General features: G+C 43.9%; 1 protein-coding gene across 1 annotated transcript in view; it reads right to left on the bottom strand.

Moving 5' to 3' along the window:
• Positions 1-1,000: 1,000 nt before the first annotated feature.
• ALDH1A3 (aldehyde dehydrogenase 1 family member A3) overlaps positions 1,001-16,478 on the bottom strand; it is a 34,399-nt gene continuing 18,921 nt past the window's right edge. Inside the window, exons 6-13 of the mRNA XM_048482035.1 lie at positions 15,480-15,608; positions 15,056-15,169; positions 13,426-13,528; positions 13,006-13,190; positions 12,144-12,308; positions 8,884-9,041; positions 3,178-3,252; positions 1,001-2,141 (exon numbers count right to left, since the gene is read on the bottom strand). Of these exons, the coding sequence (XP_048337992.1) occupies positions 2,069-2,141; positions 3,178-3,252; positions 8,884-9,041; positions 12,144-12,308; positions 13,006-13,190; positions 13,426-13,528; positions 15,056-15,169; positions 15,480-15,608 (1,002 nt within the window). The 3' untranslated portion in view covers positions 1,001-2,068. The remainder of the gene's footprint in view (positions 2,142-3,177; positions 3,253-8,883; positions 9,042-12,143; positions 12,309-13,005; positions 13,191-13,425; positions 13,529-15,055; positions 15,170-15,479; positions 15,609-16,478) is intronic.

Genomic DNA, 16,478 nt, shown 5'->3' with positions numbered 1-16,478 from the left:
CATGAAACTGTGGTTAAGGTTAAAAGTGACTGTCCATTCCACTGAACCATGGTCAATTAGGGTATGTCAAACCAGGGTCCAAAATTATATTCGGAAGTCTCAACAGTATATGTCCTTGAGGTATAAACATGGATGTTCTGGCTCAAACCCGGCTCATTCTTTAGCGCTGTTCACATGTGCTTCCCAAATGCAAAATAGCCTGGTCAGAGTTAAAGCCACAAATCTGGTCAAGGTAAGCCATGAGTTGGAGTAATTGTTCGGGAGTTGAATCTGGCTTTGGCAAACTAGCCAGAGTTTCAAATAAACCAGGATTTGAGCTTGTGTCTGAAAAGGGTCTTGACGGAAAAGGGTTTATGTAAAATTTATTCTGGAACGCCACGGAGGAAGATGGAATGTTCCAGATAGCAATATTTTTCATATGGGTTATTTGACCCAGGTGCAATGGGTTTAAAGTGGGTTCCCCCACCCCCACAGCACTGCAGTGCATTCATGGGTTTCCCCAGCTTTCCCCTGACCCTTCCCAAACCGATTCTGCGGCAGAGTTTTGGGAAAGATCGCAGAAAAGTGCGCTACGTGGGTGGGAAAATTTGGATCCTGCTCAGACCAGTCCATTCAATTGCAGTTTTGAACGAACAATAAGGATGCCGCTAGGGGCCTGGACAGGGCATCATGGGAACAAGGGGAAAATATGTGGAAAATAGCAGCATTGGGATTGTGTTGATTTAAAACAAAAAGACAGGCTATCATTGCCTGATTTTGCAGTCTGATTCTCTCTTCCTTGGGCACAATACTTGGGAAGAATTCTGCACATGCGCCCCGGAAATGAATGAATCCTAGCAGAAGAATTTGGATTTATACCAAGCCTTTATCTCCTGTATGGAGACTCAAGGGGGCTCACAAACTCCTTTTCCATTCCTCTCCCCTCAGCAGACCCTTGTGAGGTCGGTGACCTGAGAGAACTGTGACTAGTCCAAGGTCACTCAGGAGCCTTCACGTAGAGGAATGGGGAAACAAATCTGGTTCACCAGATAAGAGTCCATCACTCATGTGGAGGAGAGGGGGATCAAACCTGGTTTTCCAGATTAGAGTCCACCTGCTCTTAACCACTACACCACGCTGGCTCGCTACACCAGGCTGATGTGCCAGAGAACTGGAGCCTTATTCACACTTCATTCACCATTTTTTTAAAAATACAATGTCTCACAACAGTAAAGGATGCTGAGCTCCTTTACTAAAGTTTACTCCAAAAATAAAAATGTACATTTTTTTTTTTAAAAAAGTATGGTAAATAGGGTTGGCAGTGGAGGACGAGAAGACATAGATTCCTCTGAATAGGGGAACTTTACTTCATGGGGGGAAAGTGTAATGATTTGCTCGCAGGAGATTAGAACCCCAAAGTGAGGCCAAGTGGAAGAAAAATGGGTGAGCAGAAGGAGGAATGATGATCGGAACTGCTGGATTTGCCTCTCCTGAAGGTGCAAAATAGCCAGGAAATGCAACCTCAATTGCTCAAAAAATACCAGCTATACCAAATATGAAAAAGAGAGAGAGGTTTTGGGCAAAGTGCTTTGTGTATCAGGTTTTTTTAAAAAATGGAACACAGATCGTAAAAGGGTCAGAAAAAAGCATATGAGATTTGTAGGGGGCGGATATTGCCACTGTTAGAAGGCACAGCCTCTGGGGTCGGGGGTGGGTGGGTGGCAGTGGCGTCATCGGCATATTGACCTATACCTACAGCAAAAGTCTTGGTTATGTCTTCAGTCATGACTATGTTCCCTGCCTGTTGATCTTGGTGTAGGTTTAAATTACAGAGCCGCCTGTAGTTATGCACGTTACAATAATTTCTGAAGCTAGTTAATTTCAGAATATGTAATTGACAGGACAAATTTATGTAGCAAGGCCCGAAGAACAACAAATCATATGGGTTTGTCCCCCCCCCCCATTGTTTTATTTAAAGAGTTGACTTTCATTCTCTCTGTGAATTTTAGCACATTTCCCACTCACCCCCCTCAGTCCATACATTAACATTCAGAGTGTCAGAGTTTTAGATCTTCTGGTGTTTTTTCACTCAATGAGTCTCCTGAGATATTTTGATGGTCACGGTTTTCACTTCTGTGTATTCCGCCAGAGCATATTCACCACTGCAAGAAAAAAAGGAAAGGATCTTAAGTTTTGGGTCTAAGACCCACTCTGCACATGCAGGATAATGCGTTTTCAATCCGCTTTCACAACTGTTTGCAAGTGGATTTTGCCATTCCACACAGCTGCAAAGTGCATTGAAAGTGTATTGAAAGTGCATTATTCTGCATGTGCGGAAGAGGCCTGAGAAATGTTTCCTCTTTAATACTGCATTTGCTGTAAAGCCTTGCTGTCCTCTGATCTGTGAGACCTCCAAGAATGCTCTGCTTTGGGCATTCTCTCTCTGGCCCCTTCTGCACATGCAGAATAATGCATTTTCAATCCACTTTCACAAAAGTTTGCAAGTGGATTTTGCTATTCCGCACAGTAAAATCCAGCTGCAAAGTGTATTGAAAGTGTATTGAAAGTGCATTATTCCGCATGTGTGGAAGGGCCTTGGGGAAAATGCTGGCAACCCAAACCAGCTATCAGTATTGGAAAGCACTTTACAAAATGCTGCTCAGCAAGCCCCATGATACCCGTTCTACCAGTTTTCAGAAATTTTGGGGACAGGCATACCTTCCTCATCAAGACGTTCTGCAGGCAGGGTGCTACCACAGAGTAGGCCCTGTTCCCCACAGGCCCCTTCTGCTCATGCAGAATAATACACTTTCAATCCACTTTCAATGCATTTTGCAGCGGATTTTACTGTGCGGAATAGCAAAATCTACTTGCAAACTTTTGTGAAAGTGGATTGAAAATGCATTATGCTGCATGTGTGGAAGGGGCCAGAGAGGGAATGCCCAAAGCAGAGCATTCTTGGAGGTAGATCAGAGGAGGACAGCAAGCGCAGAAAGCAAAGCCTACCCATTTATTTCAGATAACCTCTGGCCTATTGAAGTTAACATGGATAGGGTTTGCAATACAAAACACAAAAGCAGTCACTGACCTCAATTGATTTGAATTGAATTGAAAGTGGATTGAATGTGCATTATTCTGCATGTGCGGAAAGGGCCATAAGGTCCCTAATTTTTTTAAAAAATGAAAAGGCTAACTTACAGTTCTCTGCCATTGCCTGACATTTTGAAGCCACCAAAGGGTGCTTGTGCGTAAAGGGCAGTATAACAGTTGACCCTGTGAAAGAATGATAAAAACACTCAGAAGAAAAATTCCAGATGGAAGCAAAATAAAATAGGAGCAATATCTTAAAGATTAACAACATGGATTCAAGCATAAACCTTCCCGATCTTCGGCCCACTTCACGAGGTGAATGACAGTATAAGCCACTGGGTAAATTTATATTCAAGTCAGAAAAGTTGGAAAATGGGAACGTGACAAAGGGAAGCCATTTCCGATTACAATAAATCCTATTACCTTGGTGATGGCAAAATTCTCAGCCGAGGTGTTTAGGAGGAAGAATCAGCAATTACTGGACACAAATTATCTCTAATGGTCAGATGTTTACATTTAATTGTCCTATATTTAACGGTGCAAGCTAACTTAGTGTATAATTTCTGTGGCCGTTTCCGCACGGGCATTTAATGGCGGCCTGGAGACGGCAAAAACGCCGTCTCCAGGCCGCCATTCGCACAGGGGGCGCAGCTGCATCGCAACCTCGCCGCCCTCGCACCGCCCGACCAAGCCGCTGAAGCCGGGCAAGTTTCCCCAGAGCCGGAAGCGCTTTTGTTGGGGAAACGCCGCCGAAGCCGCTTTTGCCGAAGCTTAACGCAGCGGCTTCGGTGACGCCTCCCCACCTCGGCATCTTTACCTTTTACCCCATCCCGCGCGTCAGCGAGGTCTGGGGACACGCCCCAGGAGCAAGCCAGCAGGGCCAGGGGGGCGGTTCCCAGGCTCGGCGACGCGCCGGAGGCCCGGGACATGCCGGTAGGCCGGGTGCCAGTGCCGCTGGCCGCTGCCCGTTTCCAGGACCGTCCGTGCGGACGGTCCCAGCGTTGTCGGGTCGGCATCAGAAACGCCGACCCGGCCACTTCCACATTCGTGCGGAAACGGCCTGTGTTTTTTATGGGTCTATTGACTGCAATAAATTTTATTATAAATAATAATTAAGTGCCATCAAGTCACAACAAACTCTCAGCAACTGTTCAAAGGGATTTCAGGGCAAGAGACAACGAGAGGTGGTTTGCCATTGCCTGCCTCTGCATAGCAACCCCGAACTTTCTTGGTGGTCTCCCACCCAAGCACTCACCAGGGGCAACTCTGCTTAAGAACATAAGAACATAAGAACTAGCCTGCTGGATCAGACCAGAGTCCATCTAGTCCAGCTCTCTGCTACTTGCACTGGCCCACCAGGTGCCTTTGGGAACCCACATGCAGGAGGTGAAAGCAATGGCCTTCTGCTGCTGCTGCTCCTGAGCACCTGGTCTGCTAAGGCATTTGCAATCTGAGATCAAGGAGGATCAAGATTGGTAGCCATAGATCGACTTCTCCTCCATAAATCTGTCCAAGCCCTTTTTAAAGCTATGCAGGTTAGTGGCCATCACCACCTCCTGTGGCAGCATATTCCAAACACCAATCACACGTTGCGTGAAGAAGTGTTTCCTTTTATTAGTCCTAATTCTTTCCCCCAGCATTTTCAATGAATGCCCCCTGTATTGTGAGAGAGAAAAATTTCTCTCTGTCGACATTTTCTACCCCATGCATAATTTTATAGACTTCAATCATATCCCCACCCAGACGTCACCTCTCCAAACTAAAGAGCCCCAAACGCTGCAGCCTCTCCTCATAAGGAAGGTGCTCTAATCCTTCAATCATCCTCGTTGCTTAGCTTTCAAGTTCTTAAAAACAAAAAAACCCCTGTAACATTGACAGCTAAAATTATAGTTTCCACATATTTGTTTTCAACCTTTATACAGGTAACCACAATTTCAGATTATCCACCTAGGATAAAGAAGAGAAGAAGAGTTTGGATTTATACCCAGCTTTTCTCAACTGTAAGGCATCTCATACAGACTCCTTTTCCTTTCCCCTGCCCACAACAGATACTTTGTGAGGTAGGTGGGGCTGAGAGAGTTCTGAGAGAACTGCGACTGGCCCAAGTTCACTCAGCAGGCTTCGTGCGCAGGAGCGGGGGAACAAATCCAGTTCCCCAGATTAGAGTCTGCCGCTCATGTGGAGGAGTGGGGAATTGAACCTGGTTCCCAGATCACAGTGTGCCACTCTGAACCACTGCATCCTGCTCACAAGATCAGCATTTTCTACGAAGTGAGATGTTAAAAGTCTTGCATCTGAAGATTTATAGTCAATAAAGACTTGAAACAGGTTGTCAGCAGAAGGTCAATATTAGATAATGGCAGAAGCTGTATGAGGTATCCCAAACAGGCTCATTTCATATAGTAATACACTACTGTAGTGCTCTGCAAGGATGCCCACTATCGCCACATTTGTTTACAATGGCAATGGAATTCCTGGCAGAAAGGATTAATAATAATGGAAGGATAAAAAGGATACAAGGTAAAACATGAAGAGATAAGATTGAACTTATTTGCAGATGATATATTAATAATAACGGTGAATCCGGTAGATACAATGAAAGAACTAAAAATTATTCTAGAAGATTTTCAAAATTACTCTGGATTAAAAGTAAACATGGAAAAAACAGAGATAATGGGGGTTAATGTGGAAAAAAGTCAATTAGATAGAAAATTAGTAAAAAAGAAAATTAAATATTTAGGTATTATAATAACATGGAGAAAGGAGAAGATGTTTAAATATAATTATGAGGAAAGATGGAACAAAATATTAAAACAATTAAAAGAATGGGATAAGAAAACTCTATCGATTACAGGGAAAATTAAAGCACTAAAAATGTGTATAATGCCAAAAATGTTTTATTTATTTCGAACTCTACCTTTAGAAATTAAGAAGAAGCAATTTGAGGAATGGGACAGAAAGCTGAAAGCATGGGATCCAAAAAATCCTAGAATTATGAACAAGATAATTTACATGACGAAAAATTATTTAGGATGGGGGATACCTAAAATGCAAGAGTATTATGAAGCATTCCAGATTAAAAATTTGATGAACATAAATGAAGAAATTAGTGAAGGATGGCTTAAATTTGAAAATGAAATAAATGAAGGGATTGGAGCCTATGGAATATTTAATAATGAGTTGAAGAGAGGGAACCAAACCGCAATAGGGCCAAGAAAGATGTTATTAGATATATGGGGAAAATGGAGAGGTAAATGGATGCCCGGTACACTGGATGTGGCACCACTGGCAAGTGTGGCCGGAAAAGATGGGAAAAAAGCGATAAAAATATTGAAAAGACAAGGGATTCAGACTGTTGCAAATCTGATAAGAGAAGGAGAAGAAATTATGACTGTACAAAATTTTATAGAGTTAGGAGGTAATGAGAACTGGTTGGTCCTGAGGGGCATCTGGGAAAAGATAAAGGTTTCACGAATAAGAGGAGAATGTATAATGGCCAAATGTTTAGAACTATATGAAAAATGTAAAGGGAAAATTTTGGGACACATATATAAGTATATGGTTGATGATAGAGACTTTATGATAAGAACATTGAAACAAAAATGGGAGAAGGAAGGTTCTCTAGACACTGGGAAAACTGAAAATCTAATTGATAGTTGGAAAAATATAAAGATTTTGAGAAAATATATGGAATTGGAAAGAAAAAGTTAGTATTGAAGTGGGTATAGAACACCAAAACAACTAAAGCATATATATGATTAAAGTTGACTCCAGCCCTAAATGCTGGCATTGTGGAGATCAGCTAGGCATATTATTATAGCCATATGTGGATGGAATGTATAGAAGTGAAAAAATTTTGGACAACTGTAATATTATATATCGAGAAACTAGTGAAGATGAATATTGAGATAAACAATGACTTAATGTTCATGGGTGTAATGGAGGATAGAAGGGTAGATAAAAAATATAGCTACATGTACAAAATAATGATCAAAGCAGCACACGCAACAATAGCTTTAGGCTGGAAAGAAAAGAAAAAATGGACAATCCAGAAATGGTTGGATTACATCTGGGAACAAGTGACACTAGTCATTTTCTATATAATAACGAAGAATAAACTGTGGCAAGATAAACAGAGCGAAATCTTGAAGATATGGACCATATACGAGGACTGGATGAAAGAAGCTGGAGTCAATGAAGAGAAATGGGAGAAAAGAATACAAAGAATGAACTTACTGCTGTTTGTTTGACAAAAATATGAAAAATATAGGGGGGAGGGAAAAAAGGGGAAAATGTATTGTTTGAAAACAAATGAAGAAAAGCATTAATATAAATATAATATTCAAATGATACAATAAAAAATTAATAAAAAAAACTACTGTAGTGCTCTTGGAATAGCTTAAAAACAAATGTTACATTAACTAACTAAAACACAGCTGTGAACAACTGGACTTACAAATCCCAACTCTCCAGTAACATACCTTATGCTTCTAAATACCGTTCCTAATTTGAATCTTGCCCAAAAGGCTTCCCACGATCCAAGCCCTGACAAATGCAGGCTAGTCTGGGCCGTTTGGGTTACTTCAGATTGTGTGTGTGTGTGTGTGTGTGTGTGTGTGTTTCAGTAAACCCAAATCACAAAAAAAACCCTGAAAAAAGCCATAACAGCTTTTTTTCACGTCTTTAATGTACTGATAAAAAACCCAGATGTACTTGGAAGAACCAAATACATCTGGTGCTGAAGAAACTGATTAACATTCAACTTTTTCAACTCCCCCTGCCCCCAGCAACTATTTTTCAAGTCCCCGGAATAGAAAAATGTCAGAGTTCTTAACCCAAACATTTTCAGCAACAGCCAAATAAAACTGTTGGCATAGTTCCTCCTTCTGCTCACCCAGACCTGAAATTTACCGAGCACAAGGTGTTCTGCTCACCCCTACTTCAGATGACGATAAAATAGGTCAGTGGGGGGAAAGGTGTCGGTTTGCTTATTTATTTTATTGTGGCTTGGACCCAGCCGGCAGCCATCAGCAAGCCAATTGCTGTCACTGCCCACAGTTCTTGCTTGATAATCAGGGCTCCATTTGGGTTGCTCTTGGCTGCCAAAAGACTGTGACCCACCTGGAATTTTTCCAGTAAATCAGGCAGCCAATCCACTCCGGCCAATTTTATCCCCCTTCTATTATACACTGTCAAAAATCTATACTCTGTTTCACATAAAGATGTTAGTAGATTGTATATGCCTCCACTACAGAACAGAGCATGCCGGACCTACTTTGTTGCAGAATGCTCTGCCTGGGTCCTGAAGCCTACCTAGCTCTGCTCCCCCCCTCCCCCAAAAGTTTGATGATAGTCATTCAGTGAACTATAAATGCTCTTGTATTGCAGTATCTTGTTCAAAATAATGGTCTTGACAAAGGCAGCGGGTAAAAATGAACCATAATTCTCATATTCATTTGGTACTATATTCTAATGCACAAACACACCATTTTCTCAACCGCTGCACCTCAACTGACTGAACTAACATTTTTTTGGCTTCTCCCGCACATGCAGAATAATGTACTTTCAATGCACTTTCACAATTGTTTACAAGTGGATTTTGCTATCCTGCACAGCTGCAAAGTGCATTGAAAGTGGATTGAAAGTGCCTGATTCTGCATGTGTGGAAGGGGCCTCCGTGAAACAGAGTACAGATGCTTGACCCACAAACACAGCAGAGCAAAGGAACTGTTTATCTACTGTGTATCTCAACAGTGGCAGGTTGGGATGAACGGCCTGCATCGGCCAGCCTTTTACACAGAAAATAAACCTCACCAGACAGTCCCAGATTGTAGCGCTGAAGCCAATGTCAAAGCTCTGTCCAAGTTCTTCGTAAACACTGCAGCAGTGAGTCCATATTCCGTGTTATTGGCTCTCTGAATGACTTCTTCGAGGTTTTTAAACTTCATTATGGGTTGCACGGGTCCAAAAATCTGTCAATACCACATAGGGGCCAACGGATTAATCCCCTGTTTTTCACATTGACTATCTCAGCTTGCCTGTTACCTCACTCTGGAGGCTAGTGCGTGCAACAGACACACTTACTAAGCAAAAGTTACTATTAGTTTGGTTAAGGAAATGGCGTTTGTTAAAATTTGTTGCTTAGCGGCTTGCTTTAATTGAGCTGTATTCAAAATACAAAGCGGTCTGATTAATAAAAGACAAATGGCGAGTAGAACCTGAGGCCACAGATTCATTAAACTCTATACATTCCTAAATTTTTACACCGTATGCGGCACTATGTATAGAATTGGGTCAAAATACACTGATTTCCCTGGCTTGGTTAAGAACATTTAAGTTCTGGCTTCATGTTCATTATAATGCTGAAATGAGCAGTTTCATCAATTTATTGCTACCTGAATTAAAAAATTCCAGTTGGCATAAAAAAAATAATTAGGAAAATAGACTAAATAGGTCTTTCATTAGACAGACTGCTTATGCTAACATATTTGGAATCATACAACCTCTTAAAGGCCACAGTAATTACATGGGATTATGAAAAATTAATAACGGCAGCAAACAAAACATGCTCACCAATAAATTTATCCATTGTAGGTGAGAGAGGCTGTATGTCACCATATATCCAAATATTAAAAGATCCAAATTTGAGACGTGCACTAGCTATGGCCAGATTTAATGCAATTCCATTGGCTATGTTGCAAGGAAGGTATCAAAAGAAATCAATGGATGAGAGAATCTGCTCATGTGGAGGAGGTCAAATAGAAACTTTAGTGCATTCTCTTTTTTATTGTCCCAAAAAGGCCTCCATAAGAAGTAAACATTGGCATCAAGTGTTATCAAAGTGTGAGGGGCTATTGGATGACCAAAAATTTTACTTTCTTTTAAACAATTCAAATGAAGCTTTCTGTGAAATGGTAGCTAAATTTCTCTTTGATGTAACTAAGGCTTCGGAATGAAATACAGGTATGCAACCATTGAACATCAGTGAGAGTCTGACTGATTTTATATATGATTATATATTTTAGGCTGTGATTTTGTAATTTTTTTTTGTATGCCAATAAAGCAGAGGTGGGATCCAACTAGTTCTCACCACTTCTCTAGAAGTGGTTACTAATTTTTTCTGAGTGCCGAGAAGGGGTTACTAAAGCAACCTCCCTGCCCAATAGGGACTGGAGGTGTGTGTGTGCGGCGGCGCCACTGTTTGAATCCCACCACCATTGGAACCTGTTATTAAAATTTTTGGATCCCACCACTGCAATAAAGGCTTTGCATTGCATTGCTTTCTCTGAAATGGAGAGTAACCAGAGCAAACTTATTCACAGTTTGCAAAACCAGGAATACAAAAAACGCACAACATTCTTGCAAAGGAATTGCTGTTGGCAAAACAAAATTGGCCAGGTTCTGCATTGCATCTTAGTTGCTACCACCAAACGATCAAACAATTTCTTTGTAACGAGTTTCTTAATCACAATAACATACAGGAACCAAAACAGCCTGAGACAAGCCTGTCCTTAATTCCCTTGTTGGGGTTGCCATAAACCTTGAATGGGAGACCACCAAGGAAAACTCTGCAGAGGGAGGCAATGGCAAACCGCCTCTGCTTCTTGCTGACCTCAAAAGCCACTTGCTGGGGTCACCATAAAGCTTGGATTGGAGACCACCAAGGAAAACTCTGCAGAGGAAGGCTATGGCCAACTCTTTCTGCAACTGGACAGAGTCCACATAGGGACATTTCTACACTGATAGAGAAATGAAAGATTTGTATGCTTCGTCAAGTCATTCTGCATGTGAGGAAACAGCCTTTGGATGAGTTCAAGGTCTGAAAGCACAACAGAATGGCACGGGATAGCTTCAGAGGTGGGATCCAGCAGGTTTTCACAGGTTCCTGAGAGTAGGTTACTAATTATTTGTGTGTGCCGAGAGGGGGTTACTAATTGGGGATTTTGCCACGTGATTTTTGCCTTAGTTACACCCCTCCTCTCAGCAGTAGCACGCAGAACTTGAAGCAGTCTAGCAGAAAGTGCACCGGTGTGCATGGCAGCCTGTGCCTGTGCCTGCGTGCATTTGTTTCCCGCCCAAGGACTGGAACAGCGGCTGCGTCCTTGCCACAGCCCCGCCCAGGAATGCCCCGCCCCTGGAATGCCCAGCCACACCCCCGTCGTGCCCTGCCCAGCCCCATTGGCACTACGCCACAGTTTGAATCCCACCACCATGGGAACCTGTTACTAAAATTTTTGGATCCCACCACTGGACAGCTTGTGTCGAAATAGAATAAACCAGATGGATGATGGGGCTTCCTCCCCTCCAAGCCATTTTACGTTTAAGAAACAAACAACACATCCACACAATAATAAATTAACACAGATACCCAGACCTTTGCGTGGGTTTTTTATAGTGGTGGTAGAAAAAGCTGTCAAGTCATATCTGACTTATGGCAGTTTTAAACAGAGATGGTTTGACACTGCCTTGCTTCTGAGTAGCACCCCTGGACTTCCTTGGTGGTCTCACCCCTGGACTTCCTTGGTGGTCTCCCATCCACATACTAACCAGGGCTGACCTCAAACACACTTAAAAACACCCATTAAAAAAACATTTAACTATATTTTATAATATTCAAGAAGAAGAAGGAAAGTTTGGATTTACATCCCACCTTTTTCTCCTGTAGGGAGACTCGAGGTGGCTTACAAGCTCCTTTCCCTTCCTCTCCCCACAACAGACACCTTGTGAGGTAGGTGGGCTTGAGAGAGTCCTGAGAGAACTGTGACTAGCCCAAGGTCACCCAGCAGGAGTGCGGAAACACACCTGGTTCACCAGATAAGCCTCTGCCACTCAGGTGGAGAAGTGGGGAATCAAAGCCAGATCACCAGATTAAAATCCACTTGCTCTTAACCACTATACCACACTGGCTCTCAAATATTTAAACATATTTATTGGCTTTACCACATAGATGATACCAGTTCTAAGGATTTCTGTTGTGCCATACTCCTTATTTATATATTTCTTGGATCTACCATACATTTATTAGCTCTACCACATAGATTATCCCAGATCTGAGGATTTCTATTGGGTCATACCTCCTCTTTGGCAATGCGCATGGTGTCGGTGACCTCCGAAAAAACGGTAGGCTTGATGAACAGGCCTTGATCTCCAATGGCCAAACCACCACATTCCAGCTTGGCCCCTTCCTTCTTTCCACTTTCAATGAGCTCCAAGATTTTATTGAACTGTTTTTGGTCAATCTGTTACAGTACAAGAAAAGGGGGAGGGGGGGAGAGAGAGAGTGAGAGAGAGAGAGAGGGTTCTAGATCCCTCCTTTTTGAAAAAAAGTATCCAATTTCAGCCTGATCATGGCTGATTATGCACAAAGTGGGCAAATTTCCGTTGCAGCAAGACTCCTCACATGAACGTATTTCCTCAAGCCCCACTTTTACTTTCCATTCTCTCTGCAGCAAATGAGACCATTTCTAGAGTAATTTTAATTTGCTTCACAGCTGAGCGAGACTGATTTGCTAGTGAGCCCAGCTTTGCCCCAAACCCCTTCCCTCAGCCAGCCTTGCCACTCCCTCAGTCAGACCACTTCCCTCGGCCAGAACTTCCCACTCCCTCCGACTGCCATCCATATTGTCTGAACTCTAGCCGGGAAGCCCTGTTAGAGATTCATGCTAGAGCACCCTCTAGCGAACGATGAAAATAATGCTAGGTAATTAACAATTCCATCCTAAACAGAGCTATGCCTTTCCAAGTCCACTGAGGTGGAACCAACTTAAGAGATGTATATCTCCGCCTAGAATGGCATGAGAAAATCTTGTGCAAGGACATAAATACGAATATAGCAACCAGTGACTATGTGACACAGGAATCTACTGCAAAGGGCTATATGTTGTTGCAACAACCCTAACTTGGAACCACTGTGTTTGCTTCTGCAGGTGGTTGTACCTGTGGCCCTTGGTCAGTTTTGGCATCAAACGGGTCCCCCACGAGCCGTTTCTTGGCATATTCTACGCTGCGCTTGACGAATTCTGGGTAGACCGACTCTTCCACAAAGACCCTGGAAGCAGCTGTGCAACACTGGCCTTGATTGAAGAAAACCCCTTGATGGGCACAGTTGACGGCTAAATCCACTAAGAGAGGCCCAGATAAAGAAAGCAGTGTTTACAATGGTGAGGCCTTGTCTCGTTGCTACGGCAACACAAGGCCTAGAGCTGAAGATGCTTTCCAAGTGAAGGACTTTCGGATGACCTGCTACTTGGTCCTTTTAAAGGAGATGTCAGGGACTGGAGTGGACTTTCAGGATGCTACTGCAGCAAAAAGGGAATGGTTCCCGTGCCCCCACCCCCTACCCCTGCATATACTCACAGTCAGCATCTGCACAGACGATACAAGGATTCTTCCCACCAAGCTCCAGTGTCACCCTCTTGAGGTTACTTTTTGAGGCAGCTTCTTTGATCAACTTGCCAACCTGCATAGGGAAGATTAAAACAAAAATTGGCACGATTGCTCTTCAGGGTGAAAAAAAGCATATAACACGGGAGGCTTTTATTCCCGAAGAGCTCAGCTTTTCCTTTCAAAGGAGATGATCTGCAGGCCTTATCTGGTTCACAGTGGGTTAGAATAGAGCTAGTATGGTGTTGTGGTAAACAACGGTGGATTCTAATCTGGAAAACTGGGTTTGATTTCCCCACTCCTCCACATGAGCGGGGGGGGGGGGGTGGTGGTGGTGGTGGTGGTGGGGTGTGTGTGTGTGTGTGTGTGTGTGTGTGTGTCCCTGTGCCCAGCCTTTCCCACGGCATGGCTACTCGGTCAGCACCCAGCGGCTCCTTCCTCTCCACGGAGGCCAGGGAGGACAAGAGCCAGCCTACTGCCATGGTGCCTGCTTGAGTTGCCTGCCACCAAGCCCTGCTCCCCCAGCCTCCTTGCAGGCTGGCTTCTGTCATCCCCAGGCCCTAAGGAGGGCAGGAGCCAGCCTGCAGGGAGGCTGGGGGGGGGCAGGGTTTGGTGGTGGGCAGCTCAAGAGCTGTCCTGCAGCCACGGGACCCGTATGAGCCCTGCTTCCCTGAGCCCCCCACTCCCCTGCCCTCCCTGGCTCCCGTAAGTGAGCCACAGGGTGGAAGCCAGGTGGAGGGAGGGCACAGGGAGGCAGTCATGCCCCCAGGCACAATTTAGCCCCAGAATGCCACTGGTCTCACTCTATTGTTTTCCACTTATGCAATATTATTTTCTGCATTGTTTAACTTACCACATAATGGTAAATAATGTTATGTTTTGTTTCAGATTTCTAGAATCCTACCCCAAGTATTCCCTGACCCAGATGGCTCAGACTCACCTAATCTCATGAGATCTCGGAAGCGAAGCAAAGTCAGCCCCAGATAATACTTGGATGAGAGACCATCCAGGAAGCCCAGGGCTGCTCCACCGAGGCAGACGACGGAATCCCAACTGTGAATGCCTCTTGCTTCGGAAACCCCATAGGGTCGCCAAACATTGGCTGCAACTTGACGGCACTTTCCACCACCAGTCCTGGGACATTACTTAGTAGATGTCCCATCCTACTGATTGCATTGATTTACACTATGTAATTATTCCAGAGTCTCAGACTATAAACAGAATAAAATAAACTTTTGCGAGAACTCCGAATTGCTATGCAGAGCATCACTGGTAGATGGCGCTAACGAATGCTGAAAGTTTTCAGTTTGGCTTTGCTTTTAAAATTGCGTGGGAGAATTTTCAGCCGGCCAATTGCTGTTTATCATCGTTATGAAAGGTCTTGTCAAGCATGCAGAGAATGCTCCAACAGATGAAAGATCATATATACCCCTGTGTAAAACCATAATGTCCCCAGGCAACCGGCCAGCCACAGCAGCGTATCAACCAACACTGGTTTGAGCTACGCCTGGGAAGGATAATTGATATAAACGCTGTGTTTACAGCAGTCGCTAAGAAGGACAAGCACAGGAAGGTTTTTGCTTTAGGAAGTCAGTTTACCTACCTCTGTCGATCCAGTAAAAGCTATCTTGTCAACATTAGGATGGGTGGAAATTGCAGCCCCTGCAGTCGGCCCGTATCCTGGTACAATGTTAACAACCCCTGGTGGGAAGCCCGCCTGAAAAGATATTTAAATGTTTAATTCTAGCATTGGAATTAGTGGGGAGATAGAGGATATTTTCAGTGTGCTTTTGGATAGATGGCCACTGAATCTCAACAAAGCAGGGGAAGGGGGATAGCTCAGTGGTAGGGAACATGCTTCGAATTTGGAAAATCCAAGGTTCGATTCCTGACATCTCTAATGAAAAGGATCAAGCAGCAGGGGGTGTGAATGTTTCTGCCCAAGACCTCTGCCAATCAGACTAGAGAATCCTGAGCTAGATAAACAAATGGGTCAAACTTCAGTACAAAGCCAGAGTTCAACTTACCTCCTTGACTAAAGACCCCAGGTACAGGGATGTAAGGGGTGTCTGCTCCGCAGGTTTGACCACCAGTGTGTTCCCGCAGCATAGAGCTGGCGCCATCTTCCAGATCAGCATGAGCAATGGGAAATTCCACTAAGAGAAGAGCATTGTGTAACGCCCCGTGAATATCATGTCCCATTCAGCAACTTCTTGCACTTCAACTGCCCCCATAGGCTATGGACAACCTTGTGTTCATCACATTGGAGACTTCCAAAAACTATGGTACTTCTCTCAAAGGAAGCTTTATTTCATGTGTTGGTGTAATACTTCATTCTGCCCCTAGGTGCCACTGTGGCAACACTTGTCTCTACAACTATCAAGACTGCGAACAGAACTATACAGCACCTATCATTTGAAAACAGAAAAATAGAATCATAGAACAAACACTTATGAAATCCTTGCCCAAGGCAGAGAGGGAAGAGTTCAGTTCAGATTCTGTGTTTTATCAGGAACACATGGGTTGGGATCTTGGTACTAGAGCTGCTGCAACCAGGGCTGTGGAGACGAATATGGGGGTGGAGCAGGCTGTGGCACCATGTCAGTTCCAGCAAACAAATGGGAGAGATACAGGCAACTTTAGGGAACCCTGGAAATTCTACAAATCCCTAGAAGTCCAGGGATTCCCAGATCTACCCTATGTCTCTTCCTACAGCGTGGTATAGTGTTTAAGAGCTGGTGCACTCTAATCTGGAGAAACGGGTTTGACTCACTGCTCTGCCAGTTGAGCTATGTAGGCTTATCTGGGGTACCAGATTAGCTTGTGCACTCCAACACACGTCAGCTGGGTGACCTTGGGCTAGTCACAGCTCTTCGGAGCTCTCTCAGCCCCACCCATCTCACAATGTGTTTGTTGGGGGGGAGGGAAAAAAGACTGCAAGCCCCTTTGAGTCTCCTTACAGAAGAGGAGGGGGGGGGATATAAATACAAACTCTTCTTCTTTTTCCATTAGAAAGACATTATGGA

This window comes from Sphaerodactylus townsendi, linkage group LG17 (genome assembly GCF_021028975.2).
Source record: "Sphaerodactylus townsendi isolate TG3544 linkage group LG17, MPM_Stown_v2.3, whole genome shotgun sequence".
NCBI classification, from domain to species: Eukaryota; Metazoa; Chordata; class Lepidosauria; order Squamata; family Sphaerodactylidae; genus Sphaerodactylus; species Sphaerodactylus townsendi.
This window is presented reverse-complemented; position numbering and strand designations above follow the sequence as displayed.